We start from the raw sequence: 18,115 nt of genomic DNA on the forward strand, positions 1-18,115 counted from the left end.
GCTGTCTTAGTTCAAAAAATCTAAAGGCTATTTATTTTATTTTTAACTGTATAGGTGAATTGACAACTCATCCCCCACATTATGCCCCTTAGGCTGTAAAGTATCATACTGGATAATGTATTTTGACTCCAATATGCGGAGCTCCAGCCATCTGTTTCCTCCCCTTTCTCTTTTCTCAATGCAGTCAATTACTGTAAATTCCAACAGGTCAGGGTTTTGTTTATGTTCTGAAAAGAAGTGTCTTGCTATTGGGTACTGTTGATTAAGGTTCTTTATTGCCCGAAGGTGTTCCAGTATTCTCATTTTTGCTGGTTTAGTCGTGCACCCTATATAAAATTTATCACATGGGCAATGAAGCGCATAAATCGCAAAATCAGTGTTGCAGTGGAGATGTTTATTAATTTTATGCGGTTCTTGATCTGGTGACAGTTTAAGTGTTTTACACTTGTTGCTATGCCTGCAAGCCTTACACTTCAAACATGGAAAGAACCCTTGGATCTTGTTCGTTTTTGTAGGTTCCTTGATTAAAGTGGAGGTTAGACAGTCTTTTAAAGATCTTGCCTTTTTGTAGGTTATGGCAGGTTTCTCATTGAGAACTTCCTTGATATCGCTATCTAATCTCAAGACATTCCAATATTTATTGAGACTGCGACGGACCTGCCATGACTGGTTATCATATGTAGTAATGAATCTTATTTGTTTCTCCTCTTTGTCTCGAGTTCTAGGGACAAGTAGATCATTTCTATTGAGCAAGTCAACACGATCCTCTGCCTGTTTTATTACGGATCGGCTGTATCCCCTTTCCAAAAATCTTTTAATCATGCAGTCTTTTTCACGCATGTATCCCTCCAAGGTGCTGCAATTGCGTTTAGCTCTTATTAGTTCTCCTACCGGAATACTTCTAATCAAGTTAGGAGGATGACAACTGTGCGCGTGTAACAGACTGTTGCCTGCTGTTGATTTGCGAAACAGAGTACTACACAAAAGGTCATTCTTGACTTCTAATCTTACATCAAGGAACTCAAGTTCTTGTTGACTCATTGTGCTGGTGAAAGTCAGGTTCAGAGAGTTATCATTCAGTATCATGACAAAATCTTTTGCCTCGTCCAATGTGCCATCCCAGACACAGAAAATGTCATCTATGTAGCGAGACCAGAGGACGACGTGGGTACTATAGTGGGAGATGTTTTTCACCACTAGCTCCTCCCACCAGCCCAGGTACAATCCCGCTAGGCTGGGGGCAAAGCAAGTACCCATCGCCGTCCCCCTGATCTGTTTGTACAATTGCTTATTGAAGATAAAGTAATTGTTTTGGAGACAGATTTGCATCATCTCCAAAAGCATATCTGTGTGCATGAAATGTGAAAGTGACCTGCCCCTTAAAAAGTGTTTGCTAGCATCTATCCCCAAGTCTTGTGGGATGCTTGTGTATAAACTGGACACATCGAGACCAATTAGCCAATATCCCTGCTTCCATTTCAAATTGTCAATGATGCGTAGGAAGTCAGAGGTGTCTCTAACATAAGAGGGTAGTGAGTGCACAAATGGTTGCAAAAAGTAGTCGATATAAATTGAAGTGTTTTCTAGCAGGCTCCCTATTGATGAAACAATAGGTCTGCCAGGGGGCACATTCACATCCTTATGTAATTTGGGTAACAAGTATAGAGCAGGAATTTTGGGATTTTTACAGAGAAGATATTGATACTCCTCATTTTCTAGGATACCTCTTGTCTTCCACTCCTGCAGCCTGTTAAAGTACTCTTGTTTGGAGTTATTGTATTCTAGCAGAGTAGCTTTGACATAGTTGTCCTCATCGCCTAGTTGTTTCATCCCTTCCTGTAAATACATCTCTAATGGCCAAACCACAATGTTTCCCCCTTTGTCGCTATTTTTTATGGTTACATCTGACCACCCTTCCATCTCCTTTACAGCCAAAAATTGCTTTTTTGTTAGGTTCAGGTTCTGTTTAGGGTTTTGCCTCTCTATTCTCCTGAGTTCCTGTACCATGCCTGCTTCAAAGCTGTCAATGAAATTGTTCACAATTTGTGGCACAAAGATTGTTTTTGGCTTGAAACCACTGGAGCTACACATTTCAATGTTAATATCAGAATCAATTACATTTAAAAAAGGGTTTTCATTGATGTCCTCACATTCTGCCAGTTCATGGACCGCTTGTAACAGTTCAGCATCATTTGCTGATAATGCACTTGGTTTGTCCTTAGTTATGTCTTTTTTAAGTTTAGGTTTGGTGGCATGCCACTTCCTTAATTTTAATTTACGGGTAAATTTAAACAGGTCTATGCGTGCATTTACAAAGTTAAATTTTGCAGTTGGACAGAAGGATAATCCCCGTGTGAGGACTTCAAATTGATCATTTGAAATAGTATGTTTAGACAAATTTACCACTGTCATGCTGGTGTTCACTTATATATATATATTTTTTTTAGAATGAACATAATTGACAATACCTAGGGGCACAGCAAGATAAAAATAGGCTCAGTTAACATAAGGTGTTATCTGTGAAACATTAAATACATGATATCATGGGAGGGATAATTATAAAGGGAAATTATTAGTTGGGCCCTAAATATGAGTTGGTAAATGTAAATGTATTGCGACTTATATAGCGCACGTATCACCCGAAGGCATCAAGGCGCTTGCCTTGGGAACCCGTCCTGGCTTTTCCCTGTGAGATAACCCCTACTGGGTATCCCCAGGGTGAAAGCCAGGCATCCCGCAGTGGGTGGGCCGCCGTAGTGGAGATTAAGCAACTATTGCCCAGAGTTGCAGCGTGGGACCCCATGATTAGAATAGGCACCGAGGCGAGAATTATCGAGTCCGTGGACATTTTGGGCTCAGGACCCTGCCGCGTCGGGAATTGAACCCTGGTCCCGGGCCAGACCTCTGCATCAGGGTCTGCCGCTCTAATCAGTGAGCCACACTCCTCCACTTGGTAGTGCCCCAAATTGCGCTACTGGGCTTCTCAGCATACATGTTTCCTTCTTGTGGTGGCCCCAATAGGGCAGATGCACTACCAACCTAAATATTGAGATTTGGGGCAATTGCAGGGTCTGCAGCAGTCCTACCCCCCATATGGATAGATTGACTAACTCTAAGGGGCCCATTAGGATGTAGGGCGGATCGCCAAAGCCCGCATGGCAGTGGCGATCCGCCCTCCATCCTAACTCGCCCGCCACTCATTTCCCCCAGCCATATTAGTATGGCGGGTTACCGCGGTGGATGGGAAGACCGTCCAATGATTTTCCGCCCGGTCGACAAGTCGACCGAGTGGAAAAGGGTTTAATATGGTGGGGGTGGCTAGACACACCATCCATATCTGGATGCAGGCTGGGGCAGCCTTTCGGATTTCGAGGTTGGGGGCCCATTGCGGACCCCAAGATGTTGGGGGGTGGGGGGTTAATGAGGAGTACCTCATTAAGGCATATACACAACATGCATTTTTGGCATTGCGGCGGGTGCTGCTGAGAGCACTGCCCGCCACAATGTTACAAATGCAGGATGCGCCCACCAGTGTGGAGGGCGCATCCTAATCTCCCCCACGGGACCCCCGCACATATGGCAGGCGGTCCCTTTTTACGTCTGGATGGCGGTCGGACAAAGTCCTCCCGCCATCCTAATGATGCCCAAAGTTTCTGGAGTCTTGGAATCCATGACCCCCAGGCTTTTCACTATTGGATTTCAAGAACTTCTAAGGCTGAAGTTTTTGTTCTTCTGCTGGGAGTGCAATGTCCTCTATGGTTGCTTCTAGGGCTGTGTTTTATGTGGTCTGAATGTGTATAAAAAGTTACAGGCCCATGTATGTGTAATGTGTCTATAAAACTTCAATGACAATATGTTGTTGACAGTAATTTATTTAAATATTATTGTTATGCTTAATTGACAGTGATTGCTTTTTAACAATGCTATTGATTATGTTGATATCATGATTATCTTTTTAAAATGGTGACCCTTGACAAAGCTAATACGCTTGCCTTAAATATTGATTGGTGACGTGATAAAACAAAGACCTGTTTTATTTGAAGTGATACCCCCTATATTGTGATGTCCTATCTGTTGTATGCTGGGGTACTGTGAATTTGGTGATCATGACTGTTAAGGTGTCAAATGTGACATCAGAGTGCCATCTAAGGTATTGTCAATCTGCCTGATATATATTTGCAAAATAATGAGTAGTATTTAGTAGTGTGTGTTAGTAGTTTGTGTGTAATAAATGCACAGTTCCCTTTTCAAAGAAAAATCACTAATTGGAAAATCATTTAGTAAGTGTTATTATTGTGTGCCAGTGAATGGTGATTACTGGGCTTCACCACCACCCGGGAGTAGGCCTTGGACTTTTCTGCTTTGCTAGACTGAGATAATCAGGCACTACAATGGAGTGCTTGGTTCCCAGTCAGGGGAAATTGTGGACCTATTACTTGCGCAGGTCTTACATCCTGCATAACTGATAACCCAATTTCGTCCAACAATTTCAAGTTTTTATCCCTGGATTGGGGTATAACTGTGCAGACTTTGAATTATGGGTCTAAATCTTCATGGTCATCCTTGGTTTCAGTTGTGGTTCTCTACCCATTTAACACTTGCTCTAAGGTTGAATTCTGGATGGGAGGAGTGTTGCATACTCGCTCATCCTGTAGGAGCGGCTCAGGGATAGGCTTTGCTGCCCTTGTGTCCACAATTATTGCCCAGAACTGCACTAAATTTGATCAAGTGGAATCCTCACTCAATAAAATTTGACCCTGTGGCGCAGTGCAAGTGTTCCTAAATGCGGGAACGCTATCGGACCTTGTGATTGGGTAAAATGGTCTCCTACCAGGGGTACCAGTCTGCACAATCTGTAATCAGGCCATGAATCTCAGAGGTAGAATCTGAAAAAGTGGGGTTTTAAGAACCTGCTGAATGCTAGGAAGTTTATGTTCAGTCTGATACCTTCCGGTACCATGTTCTACCATCTGGGATTCACAGCTTTAGTTTTCTTGTCCAGGGTGCCTTACACAAGAAACAGCTACAGTTGGATAGAAAGGCTATATTTTTCCAAGTTGTGAAACAGTGACCATATATAACTGAATCAATGGTTACAACATGTGTTTAATGTCATACATGAGTAATAATAGTTTCATAATATTTTCATAATGTCCTTTACAGTTGAAATTGTCTAATGAGTTTTGAATATTTCTTTCAATATTTATAGCCTGATTTACAGTTTGGCGTATGGGTTACTCTGTCACAGATATGACGGATATCCCATACGCAGTATTACAACTTCATTATATCCTAAGGCACTTGTAACAAGACGTATGAAAAATCTGTCATGTTGTGACAAAGTAACCAAATCTGCTGAGCTCTAAATCGGGCCCTTAGTTGTTTTCAATTCTAAAAAAGAAATTCACCCTCATTGCAACTACCTCAAACCTCTCAGTTATATGACATGCATCAGACTGGTCAACACTTGTTATTTAAATATACAAATACATTAGGGACATTTTCCTAATTCTGATTCTCAAAATCATAATTTACCAGCAGTTAATTTTGAATTTTGTAAGTAGTAGGGATTCAGATATCAGTAATCATCATTTGAAAAACATGTTCCAGTCATGAATGTTAGATTAATGAATTACTGTTAGAATAGCTGCCATTTTTTCTAAATCCACTGCTTCTGTATATGATCAAGCAGCTGCCTTATATGATGGAGAAAATTAGGGAAGAGTGGCAGGTTGATGCTGGAGAGGGATCACTGACAGAATATCATGGAGCAAAATATCGACCTGCCAAAATATCGAGAAATAAATATAGAATGCCAGAATATCGAATTACTATCTACAAGTACAAAAATATTGAGTCTAAAATATCATTGTAAATAAAATAGTTTGTTAAAATATCATAATACATATAATTAATTAAAACATACTTAAAAATACTTAAATAGTCTTAAAATTAATAAATAATGAATGAAAGTTAAAAGAAAAATAAACGTGCATTTTTATTTTTCTAATACATATATATATATATATTAACTTCATATTAATAAAAAATATTCAGTATTATTAGCATAGGATAGCAGGAGGGTAACATTTACTATTCCCACTCCAGTGAGTGCAACAGTAGGGAAAGCGTTGGATAGTGGGAGGGTAAAAATTACAATTCACACTTCAGTGAGTGCAACAGTAGGGAAAGCGTTGGATAGCGGGAGGGTAAAAATTATTATTCCCACTCCAGTGAGTGCAACAGTTGGGAAAGCGTTGGATAGCGGGAGGGCAAAATTTACTATTCCCACTCTAGTGAGTGCAACAGTAGGGAAAGTGGTGGATAGTGGGAGGGTAAAAATTACTATGCCCACTCCAGTGAGTGCAACAGTAGAAAAAGCGTTGGATAGCGTAGGGGTAAAAATTACTATTCCCACTCCAGTGAGTGCAACAGTAGGGAAAGCCTTTGAAAGCGTAGGGATAAAAATTACTATTCCCACTCCAGTGAGTGCAATAGTAGGGAAAGTATTGGATAGCATAAGGGTAAAAATTACTATTCCCACTCCAGAGAGTGCAACAGTAGGGAAAGTAGTGATTTAATATGTAAGGAAAAATAAATAAATTATCAATTCCAATAAAAATGTATTACAATTAATTACCAATTACAAAATATTGAATAATTAATTAATTAAAAATACCAATAAATATTATTTATTAAAAATTAATTACCAATAAATAATTAATTAACAACCAATTTATTTTCAATACCAAAAATTAATGCATAATTAAAAGATTACCAATGAATAATTAATTAACAGTAAATTAATTATTAATACACAAAAATATTTTCAATAATTACTTAATTACAATAAAATTACTTCCCACTCTATTCCCCTGTAAACCCACAACCTGCTTCGAATAATAAATTAATATAATGATCAATTAAGCAATTAATAACAATGAATTACCAATTAATAAAAAATAATTACCAATTAATAAATAATAATTATCAATTAATAATTAATTAACAATAAATTATCAATACCAATAAATAAAAATAAATAATTACTTAATAACAATTAAATGACTTCCCACCCTATACCCCTATAAACACCACAACCCGCTACTGAAATAAAACGCAAAATTAAATTAAAAATAATTACTTCCCATCCTATCCCCCAATACACCCACAACCGGCTACGGAATTAAATTACCCAAAAATTAAATAACTTAACATTCATTACTTAAAAAAAATTCAAACTTACATTAGAAAAATAATACATACTTTTAACACTATGAACAAAATTCGATATTTTTAACATCTATATTATGACTGTGGATATTACTAACTTCGATATTATGGAAATCAATATATCTTATCTGAATTTCGATATTCTGCACCACTATATTTTTGCAATTCGATATTCTGTCCAATCTATATATTAAAAAATCCTCGATATTCTGTCAATTCAATATTTTTGTTTCGATATTTTGACTGTTCACTGCTGGAGAGAGGTTTAAATTTTGCATGACCTCTCACTGCTACATCACCCATGAAGTGCCTCGAAATAGAAGGCCCATAGGGCAGGGTTAGTGGCAATAGAGTTAAAAACAATTCAAAATAACTGCCTAAAACTGAGGACCTTGCTTTCCAACATAGTCATGTACTCCATTCTTGTTGTTTGGGGCATTGTATTTACCTGATCAGTGTAAAACATCCAAAATTCAATCTGTATCCGCAACATTGAATGCACTTCTTATGCATCATTACATGCAGAGCTTATTGGAATTTTGTCTTCATTGAAACACTTTTTGTCTTGTTTTTTAGGTATGTTCCAAATACTCTTACCATCAGAAACACTGTGTTGTTGTGCTAAGTTAAGTTAAATGTGCCATGCCTGGCAAACCAATCTAATGTTTCATACTCGTCAAAACTGGACTTCACATTTCTTTTAGGTCCCACGTGCCCAGAGATTTCCAGAAACATTCCTTGCTGAATTGGATGTGCTTGTCATGATATTCTCAGACCATGTAATTTGGAAATATAGAGATGCTCTAGAAGAAACCAGAAATGCAAACCAGAATATTGCACGATTTCTAAAGGTATGACTATAATATTTTGACCAAACTTAGCATATTGTACAACCCTAGTAATAAATAATTATCAAATTGTCCTTTGCTGTGGTTCCATATTGCTTTACATGACAACTGACTACTTCTTATGACATGCCTTTGTCACAATGAATAAGCATGCCAATTATTCATTATTGCCAAAAACAATATAGTTGTTTTGCAAACCAGAATATTGCACGATTTCTAAAGGTATGACTATAATATTTTGACCAAACTTAGCATATTGTACAACTCTAGTAATAAATAATTATCAAATTGTCCTTTGCTGTGGTTCCATATTGCTTTACATGACAACTGACTACTTCTTATGACATGCCTTTGTCACAATGAATAAGCATGCCAATTATTCATTATTGCCAAAAACAATATAGTTGTTTGGTTGACCTCCTCCAAGCACTGTTGTTTTTAGAGTATGTCAAGGGAATCACACTCACAAAAACCAAAGATGTGATCGTTAAAGGATGTCTGTATTTAGCTAGCAAAGTCATTTGTAATTAGCACTGAGCTTAGATTTTGGCATTAATTTAATTTTTTGCTTTGAAACATTTTTTCTTCTGTGAATATTTGCATAATCACATATTCTGATTCTACCTTGAATGTAAGGCAAACCCACAACCTCAGTGGATTCTGTTAATGGCAGATAGCATGAGACATATATGTTGTCTTCTGTTTACACATATTTGCAGCAAAAAATGTCCATGTGTGGAAAGTATCCAAAAAGTCCTGGGTGTTCTTGTCCTGGATACTGAGGGGTCGATTCCGATTCGGGAAAAAAAACGTCCGTACGATTTGTATCCGCAGCCCTCTCCGTACGAATCGTACCCGTCCGTCCGAGTCCCGAAGTACGATCCGTATTCCGTGAATACATCCGAACCGTCGCGATCCGTACGTATTGCAAAGCTGAAACCGTGAACTGTACGATTCGTACACATACCGTACGACTCGTACACATGCCGTACGACCCGACGAGTACGATCCGGACCGGGGTATGAGGACGCGATTCGTACGGTCCACATCAGGTAAGGGCGAGTTGTACGGAAAAGCACACAAACACATACACACCGTACGGTCCGTACCCCCATGATCGCAGGGGTACGCACCATACCCCTGCGATCATGGGGTGTATCAGCCGTACCCCCATTGTACGATGGGTGTACGAGCCGTACCCCCATTGTACGATGGGTGTACGAGCCGTACCTCCATTGTACGATCTGTGTACGAGCCGTACCCCATGTACGATGGGTGTACGAGCCATACCCCATGTACGATGGGTGTACGAGCCGTACCCCCATTGTACGATCGATACGATCGGTGTACGAGCCGTACCCCCATTGTACGATGGGTGTACGAGCCGTACCCCATGTACGATCGGTGTACGAGCCGTACCCCCATTGTACGATGGGTGTACAAGCCGTACCCCATGTACGATGGGTATACGAGCCGTACCCCCATCGTACATGGGGTACAGCTCGTACACCCGTCGTATAATGGGGGTACGGCTCGTACACCGATCGTACATGGGGTACGGCTCGTATACCGATCGTACAATGGGGGTATGGCTCGTACACCGATCGTACATGGGGTACGGCTCATACTTTTCAAACAAAAGAGAGGGGCTCTATGTAAACCAAAAGGAAATAGAGCACCAGATTACCGTTAAGTAAAAAAAGGGTTTTCCTTTTGGGAATAGTTATATAACACTCAGCTCATTTACTCATCACTCTTAGTAACCAACCCTTTGTAGGGTTCAAACTCCCATCATTAACTCGTGAAACACTTACAAGAACACGCTTATTAGAAAAACAGATTATTTATTTGCACAATAAATTAAAAAACACCCAAGGTATTTTCATGATATACTCAATACACAATCTTCATTACAATTTAATATACACGGTTAAAAAGCAATATCTACAATTAAAACAATGTTTGGCACAAAAGAGAGAACAGTGGGGAAAGACAGTAAACTTTGTCTTATGATTGTTAATTTGAATCCAATGTAGGCAACACACAGTAGGGCTTATCTTCCCTATAACCACACATTGGTTGACCACTCCAAATTTAACAAGAAATAAAGTGCGTCGACGCGTTTCGGAAGCTTTCGCTGATTTTTAGCCTCCTTCTTCAGGACCAATTTTTTTAGTTTCTCCACTTCCAGTAAGCCACCTGTGCAAACGCACTAGGGTGAACTGTTTGGACACTTTAAATAGATCATATGGGAGTGACTATGCGACTCCCTGTTTCACCAGCTTTTTCATGAATGTTTGTTCCGGCAGTATTTGGCTCAATCTTGCCCGTAGTGCGTCATTCTTTCGCACGTGAGATAAAAAATATATCTATGTCAGTTGTGAAGGGCCCCTTCCCGGTTATTTATGGGTGACTCAACTCTGTGTATCGTCCTTCGTTAGGCGGAGTCGTTGTCTATGAATCAGTACTCCACCTGGTTCCTGTGAAGCTGTTTTTTCAGAGGGGTTTCCTAACACCAGGTACGGGTCGCTCGTGGCTTTTTATTCCGACGGCAGACCTTCCTGGCGTTTTCTCTCCTTCCGCGTCAGGGCGATCGCGATGAAAATAGACAGAGCTCATACACCAATCGTATAATGGGGGTACGGCTCGTACACCCCATGATCGCAGGGGTACGGTGCGTACCCCTGCGATCATGGGGGGTACGCACGGTACCCGGGGGGGCCGTTCCGCACCTGTTTCGGCACAAACTCTGCTTTTACTGCTGTTTTCAGCTCCCGTAGAAAAAGGGTCGTACGGTGCGTACCCGACACGTATCGTACTTGCTGGGTCGTAAAAACCAGCCGTGAACCATACAGATGTCGCGTACAGCGGGTTCCGAGGGAGAATCGTACGGAGATTAGAGTCGTACGGTGTCTTTTACGACTCGTACGGAGTACGGCTCCTGGTACGAATCGTACTTCGTCGTACGTACGGGGGAGGTTGCAGGGTACGATTCGTACGGGAAAAACGCTCCGAACGGCTATTCGGAGCGTTTTTTCCCAAATCGGAATTGACCCGTGAGTGTGTCAACATGTAGGAAACTTACATTCTCGGTCATGTGTGCATAATATTTCCAATGTATAAAATGATTATACACATACAGTCAATATATGTATATGCAATTATCATTTACTGCCCAAAGTAATGATAAGCACTACAGCATTGTGATGCACTTTCCAAGAAGAGACGAGAGGATTGTTATTGTCCAGGGATAGAATGTCAAAGACGTAGTAAATAATGAAACTAATTGAAATTGATTTTGCTTTACTCCTGAAGAAGGGCTAATTGCAGTCAGAAATGGATTGAGACAGATTCATTAGAGCAGCACATTTCAAAAGCTGAAAAGCTTAGGGATACACATGGAGAAAACATATGTGGGAATAGTCAAGGAAGTGCATATTGTGAAGTTATTAATTATATTTATTGGCAATCTTTAAAATATATGAAAGGGGTGACAAGTTTAATTCCCAAATATTGAAAGACACTTGACTGAGGACAAGCACCCCATAGAAGTTTCTGTACTTGTTCTCAGTGCATAGCAGCAGCTGCTTGTCACCCTACAAAATGGGCAGGAAAGGAAAAATAAAACAACACTCATTTTATTTCTCCTTTCCTGACGATCTTGGGGTGGGACCTGTGGGTGACAGCACCGAGAGGAGTGGTAGTGCACTCACTTCAATGTGCATGACGGTTTGACTGGCCGTCTCAGGCGGGCCAAACCATCATGCACAGTGAAGCTCTCTCCAACCCCAACTGCATTGCTGGGTTTGGAGAGAGCAGGCACAGGCTCCCAGGCTACCCTCATGTGTGAGAGCAGCTTCAGGATTGGCCGCAGGGCATTCGGGAAGCCTGTGCCTGAAGAAGAGGAGCGTGACGCTGCCAGACAGTCTTTCAAAATTATCAACATTTTTTATTTTGCCCCCCTCTCTTCATGAAGCTTATGCCCCCCTCACCCATTCGACCACCAGCCTCTCCCAAACACCGGCCGCTACAGGTGCATAGGATGGCAGGGCTGCAGAATAGATTAATTAGAAAATATTCAAATATGTAACTTCAGGGGTACTGTACTAAACAGGAGTGCCCATTATTGTGTGTCATTTTATTTTTGACAGATGTGGAAATTAGTCATCTTGCAAAGCAAAGTTTTTGAAACATTGCATTGCAGATTGCAAACAGAGAATCATAAAGTTGCAAACATAAAAAAAAACTTTAAAGTTAAGAAATTATTATGATTTCGGTATAGCTATTGACCAATTGGGGATATTTTAAAAAAAATCTCAGAGTACTGTGTTACTCCAAAATTGCCAACGCCGCACTCTGATATTTTTAACTGCAAGGATGCACTGTATTTACTAAAATATGGCAAACCCCTGCGTTTCTCCTTGCGCTGGCTCTAAAAAGGCTGCCTAACACCAGTGCAGGCACCCTTGCGTTAAGTTACAAGGGTGCCTGAGGTGATTGTTTATGTGCAGGAAGGGATACCTGGTCTGCTGGTGCTGGTCCAAGTCACTATCAGTTCATGATTCAGATGCTAAAATAAGTAAAAACTAATTGATAGTTCCTGTTTTCTCAAGAATAGTATGCATCTAGAGGAGCTGGGGTGCTCTGTGTGAATCAGAAGGGGTGGTTGAGGAAGGTCAAATGTATGGCTTGACCCAGCACCCCTCCTGATTCACACAGAGCACCCTAGCTCCTCTAGATGAACTAGTAGCCTTGGTGCAGAAGAATAGGTCAAGGCAAACAGATATAAAGCAATAAAGATCAGTGTGCATTACACAGAGAAAGCAGGATTTAGCAATCTACGAAAGAAGAAAACCATATCTTTGAAGGAAAAATCAAAAGTGTGAAAAAGTAAAACCAGACAACTTCCCCAGGCATGCACACTGTGGGCATGATTTAAAAGTGTAAACTTACACTTTTGAGTAAGTTTGAGAGGCTCAGCATCTCGTTTTCAGTACATGTTAACAATAAGAAGTGATTCGCAAAACTCTAAAGAGAAGAGTTTGGGCATAGATGCATCAAGGTAAAATCCGCTCGCAAAGGGGCAGAATCTGCCCCTTTGCGACCGGTATTTTTGCATTTGGGATGCATCATTCCAAATGCAAAAATCGCAAATTAAGAAATCGCAAAATTGCGCTTACTTGCATTTAAGGAATCTCAAATTGAGATTCCTTAAATGTAATGCATTAAAGTTGAAATAATAGCGATTTCGCTAATAGGGATCGCAAATTACCATGAAGTTGAACTTCATGGTAATTTGCAAAAACTTTGAAAAATGCACTAAAGTGCATTTTTCAAAGTTTCATGTTGCGCACACACATGCCCTAAGTGCACGTGTGTGCGCAACATATGTGCACAGATTAATTTCAGGGGTGCAACAGGGTGTCCTCTGGACACCCCTGCACCCTTGAAATCGGACTCTCAATTTGCGATTCGCTAATTGCGATTCCCAAATTGAGAATGTCTTCCCATTCATTCCTATTGGCCTCTAGGCCCATAGGAATGAATGGGGAGGTATTCCTTAAATGCGACTCGCAATTTGCGACTCCCAATTAAGGAATTTAAAGAAATCGCTATTTTTTTGTGATTTCTGCTTGCATTGCATTTTGTTATTCCTTAATAGTTAATCGTTATTTTTCGCTATTAAGGAATAGCAAAATGGGTTCTTGATGCATCTGGGGGTATGTTATCTATTTGTAATTAACACCCTAAAGCTACTATATAAAGGAGATATTGTTTTTATTTGTCAAACCTTGGAGATGTACTTAGGAGCCTCCAAAGTTATTGTATTGTTTGTCACTTGAAGATCAATAAAAAGAAATATAAAGTAATGCTATTTATTAAAAAACAAGGATCTAAACAAAGCTCCCTGGGGTTAGAATCTTTCCACTGCTGCCTTCTCTGGTACACCAGTTCTTTATCTCTTACATTAAAAGTCAGTTTGGATCATGTTCTGTTTCTTTATATGTGGGATTGTGCTGGGTTAGAGGTGTAATAGCAGTATTGAATTTGTTTCTTAGAAGATATTACCCTTTTAGTTTAGGCATTGCCGGCATACTTTTTGTAACTTACAGCTAGTAAGGTGGGAGCTTGCTGCAACAAATTACATTTGGGCCAATCCGAATGGGTCAAAAAAGCCAATGTAATATTCTTGTACTAAAATGTTTTTGTATTAGTAGTGCATTTAGAAATAGAACTTCCCTTTTTCGAAATAGTCAACATTTATAGTTTTATTTCAGACTCAAAGCATTCAGCCATCTTTGAGACTAAAAAGGTTTTACCCTTTTGAACGCAAAAGGTTTTGTTTTTTTACATATGGCACCACAAATGATTAAACACAATTTTTGTTGCATTCACATCACCTGTTGTCTTGTTTTTGGCATGCCTTGGGTTCTTATAAAGTTCCCTAATGTTTAAACTAGGCTTCCTAGCTTGTTTAATTTGTCTCTTCTGTTGTGCCTTTTGGATTTTCTCATTCATTGAAGTAATCTTTTTTTTATAGCTCTGGAAAAATTGATCACTGGGTAAATTATGGTAGAGGCTGCAGGTCTGCTGACTACTGTCGCTTGAGGCACAGCAGTAGAAAGATGAATCACATTCTTGCTGTGATACAAGAGATGACGTTTTACACTTGATACCCTATTGGGGACATTATGAGTATTTTTGAATCACTGATTCACAATTGAAGACCAGATATTTATACAGGGGGCCATGTGGTGCCACAGTAGTCAGATGACTTGTCCTAATGAGACCCTATAAGTAACCCTAGAGTTGGAAATGTCAACAAAAAGATCCCGTGACCCGTAGTTTTGATCATATATAGTGTACACCTGTGAACTGTAACAGGTTTCATAAGAGTTGATTGTCGATACTAGGGATTGAGAAAGTAGTTGTTGTTTTTATTGGTATACAATCACTTTTTGCACATTGTTCACACACTGTATCATCTCCACTGTCACATAGAAACGCTTATTGTTATGCACCTACAGAATGTAAAAAATGTGAATACAGATAACCTATTTTCAATGACGAAGGCTTTTTGGTATCATATACGTTTTTCTTCCATTAAATGCTTAGTTGGTGTTGATTCAAGATGTCATTTTATATACACATAATCCTTCAAAAGGAGCACCTCCCATATAGACCCATGTCCTGGTCCATGATACCACACATTGGCACATTAGGTTGGTCTTTGTTCTAAACATAAATATTGTTACAAAGGAGTACATTGTCCACATACAATAATGCAGGAATTCGTTTGGAATCCACCCTGTGAATGTCCCTGCAGGCAGCTGAAAGCAGATCACCCAATTTGTTAATATATAGGGTAAATCACAGGGGAGCCAAAATGCATCCCTGTCTTACCCCTCTTGGACCCTCCCTTCCCCCAGGAGAGAGACAAGCTACCTCATCGTACCTCACCAAGGCTGGGAGGTTGAAATGGAGACTATATTGGAAGGACACTAACTCAGCCTCTATGCCCAGATCCATGAGAAGGGGCCAAAGCTTAGGATAATGGGTACTCATTTTTGTAGTGATATTCTTACATCAAATGCTGCTGCGGTTTTCAAATATCTTACATTTTATTGATTTAGCTTTCATTTAAATGTATCATTTTTAAAAATGAGGATAATGGAACCATGCAGCATCATTCGTTGTAAGAAAATTATAGAAAATGAGTGCCCATTATCCTAATCCGAACCATACCCCTGATGATATGCGCTGGACCATCTTGGAAGGTCACCCACACATGAGTACAAATACTTTGTTCCGGAGGGAACAAATTTGGATGTTTTTTCTGGCCACATGCAAAACAAGCTTGAACAATGATAACCGCTGGAGTGAGATGGAGAATTAATCTTCCATTTGACATTTACCTTACATTACTTTCACTATTCACTCATTCCCCAATTAATTTATTGAGGGTGTTGCTATATTCACTGAATACATCAGTCCTGACCTCCTGTAGAGGGGGACCAGTCAGCTGCTAACCAACTTATCCTTTGACTGGAACTTCGCACTTGTTAACTAACAATATCAGATACTCCGTATCCACATTTTAATGATCAGAATGTATGGGCATTTGGCTGACCTTATGCCGTTCCAGTATGGTAGCCAGCCTTGACTGGAACTCCGCTAGTCTTTGCTTCGTTTTGGCAATCAGGTTACATATGCCAATTTATTAACTCCTCCGTATGTGAAGCACGACCCAACTGAGCCTCCTATAGCATTTATGCTGGTAAATTGTCCTTCGGCGGATGTGCCGCTTATTGCATTTTTGGGTCAGGGCATAGCCGCTTATGAATTGCAAGAGTGCTGATCTATTTCAACATGCAACGTTTTCCTACTCGATATGGCGCTGGTTGCAAGACATGCGTAGCACTCTCTGGGCTTGCCAATGTCCAGCAGAGGTTTATAGGCCTCACCTGTAGCCACTTTCAACTCCCACACCAGCATAAACCTCCGCCTGCTCTGCACACCTTCTACCTCTGAGGTGGCAGAGACAGGGGTAGGTTATCCTATAACCATATCAAGGCACCGATTAGGATATGCACATGGAATGTAAGAGGAATACATAGGCCCCAGCAGATACCTGATTTATTAATATCTAAAGAGACACCAAATCCAGATAGCTCTTCTGCAAGAGACACACCTGGCAGGATCTGAGGTAAGAAACCTACAGGGAAGATGAAGGGGGCAACTACATGCCACAGGCTATTCAGCATATGCCAGAGGTACATTAATTTGGGTTCGTCCAGGCACCCCATTTAACATAGAAGAGTCACTCAATCACACAGAGGGACGATATTTCATAGTACGGGGTAGGTTGGCTGGCAAACCAATTTTACTTGCATCGATTTATGCACCTAATACCGAGCAGGTCTCTTTCCTAGATACCCTGTCGAGTAAATTATCGATTTGGCATGGTATTCCAATGATTCTTGGGGGAGACTACAATTTCATACTAGACACAACCGCGGACCGCTCTTTCCTCCCACCTCCCACCTCCTGGAGAACCTACTGTCACAGCAATGAGGGCACTAAAAAGCTGGGCTACGCGATGGCATCTAGTGGACGCATGGAGGCACAGGAATCCCTTGGATAGGTTGTACTCATTTTACTTGGGGCACACGGTCTACATGTCTGACTTGACCGTATGTTAGTCTCAGGCGACCTCCTACCAGTCATAACAGACCCTCATTATCTTGGGAGAACTCACTCAGACCATAATCCACATACACTACAGCTAGAGTGGTGTTCCGATACAACACCAATCCCAAGATGGCGTATGCAACCCGAACTGCTAACGGATACGCCATTCACAGAATCACTAGGGATGGCTGTGGCACAGTACTTTAAAGAAAACACAGACTCCGCATCATCGACATTAATAGATGGGACTTATTTAAAACTGTTGTCTGGGACACTCAATAGGCACACAAGCTGGCATGCATAAAACATTAGAGGTGGACTTAACCAACCTGGAAAACAGACTGGTGACCCATGAGAGACACGCAGTTACGAGCTCTGGTAGGAGGCTAGACGAAAGCAGAGCAGAGCATGCCCAACTACTATAGAGGCTTGGCTGCCTAAATTATGCTGCACACTCTGCACGCACACACAACACGGGTGAGCAGGATTGCAGACTCCTTGCGTGACTCATCAGGCAGGATGACGCCAAATTGCTTGTCACATCACTTCATTCAGCACAAGGCACAACACTATATTCACAGCAAAATATCCACTGCAAATTCATAAGCCACTACACTATGCTATATAAATCCTCAGTCTCAGTTACGACGGAAGAAATTCACAGATATCTAGCAGACATCACCCGGCCCCAGATTAACCCCCGAACAGAGGCTCGAACTTGAGGATCCTATACTCCTGGAAGAAATCCAGGCAGGTATACTCGCCCTAGCCACCGGGAAAAGCCCATGCCCTGATGGTTTGCCGGCAACATTTTACAAGACTTTCGCGTAAATGCTTGCACC

General features: G+C 40.7%; 1 protein-coding gene across 7 annotated transcripts in view; it reads left to right on the top strand.

The window, feature by feature from the left end:
- Window positions 1-18,115, top strand: part of DOCK10 (dedicator of cytokinesis 10) — a 1,735,912-nt gene that overhangs the window by 1,262,698 nt on the left and 455,099 nt on the right. For all 7 annotated transcript variants that reach the window (XM_078665953.1, XM_078665951.1, XM_078665949.1 and 4 more), the window contains exon 28: window positions 7,938-8,084. In XM_078665953.1, the coding sequence (XP_078522079.1) occupies window positions 7,938-8,084 (147 nt within the window). The remainder of the gene's footprint in view (window positions 1-7,937; window positions 8,085-18,115) is intronic.

Source organism: Lissotriton helveticus, chromosome 11 (assembly GCF_964261635.1).
Source record: "Lissotriton helveticus chromosome 11, aLisHel1.1, whole genome shotgun sequence".
Lineage (NCBI taxonomy): Eukaryota > Metazoa > Chordata > Amphibia > Caudata > Salamandridae > Lissotriton > Lissotriton helveticus.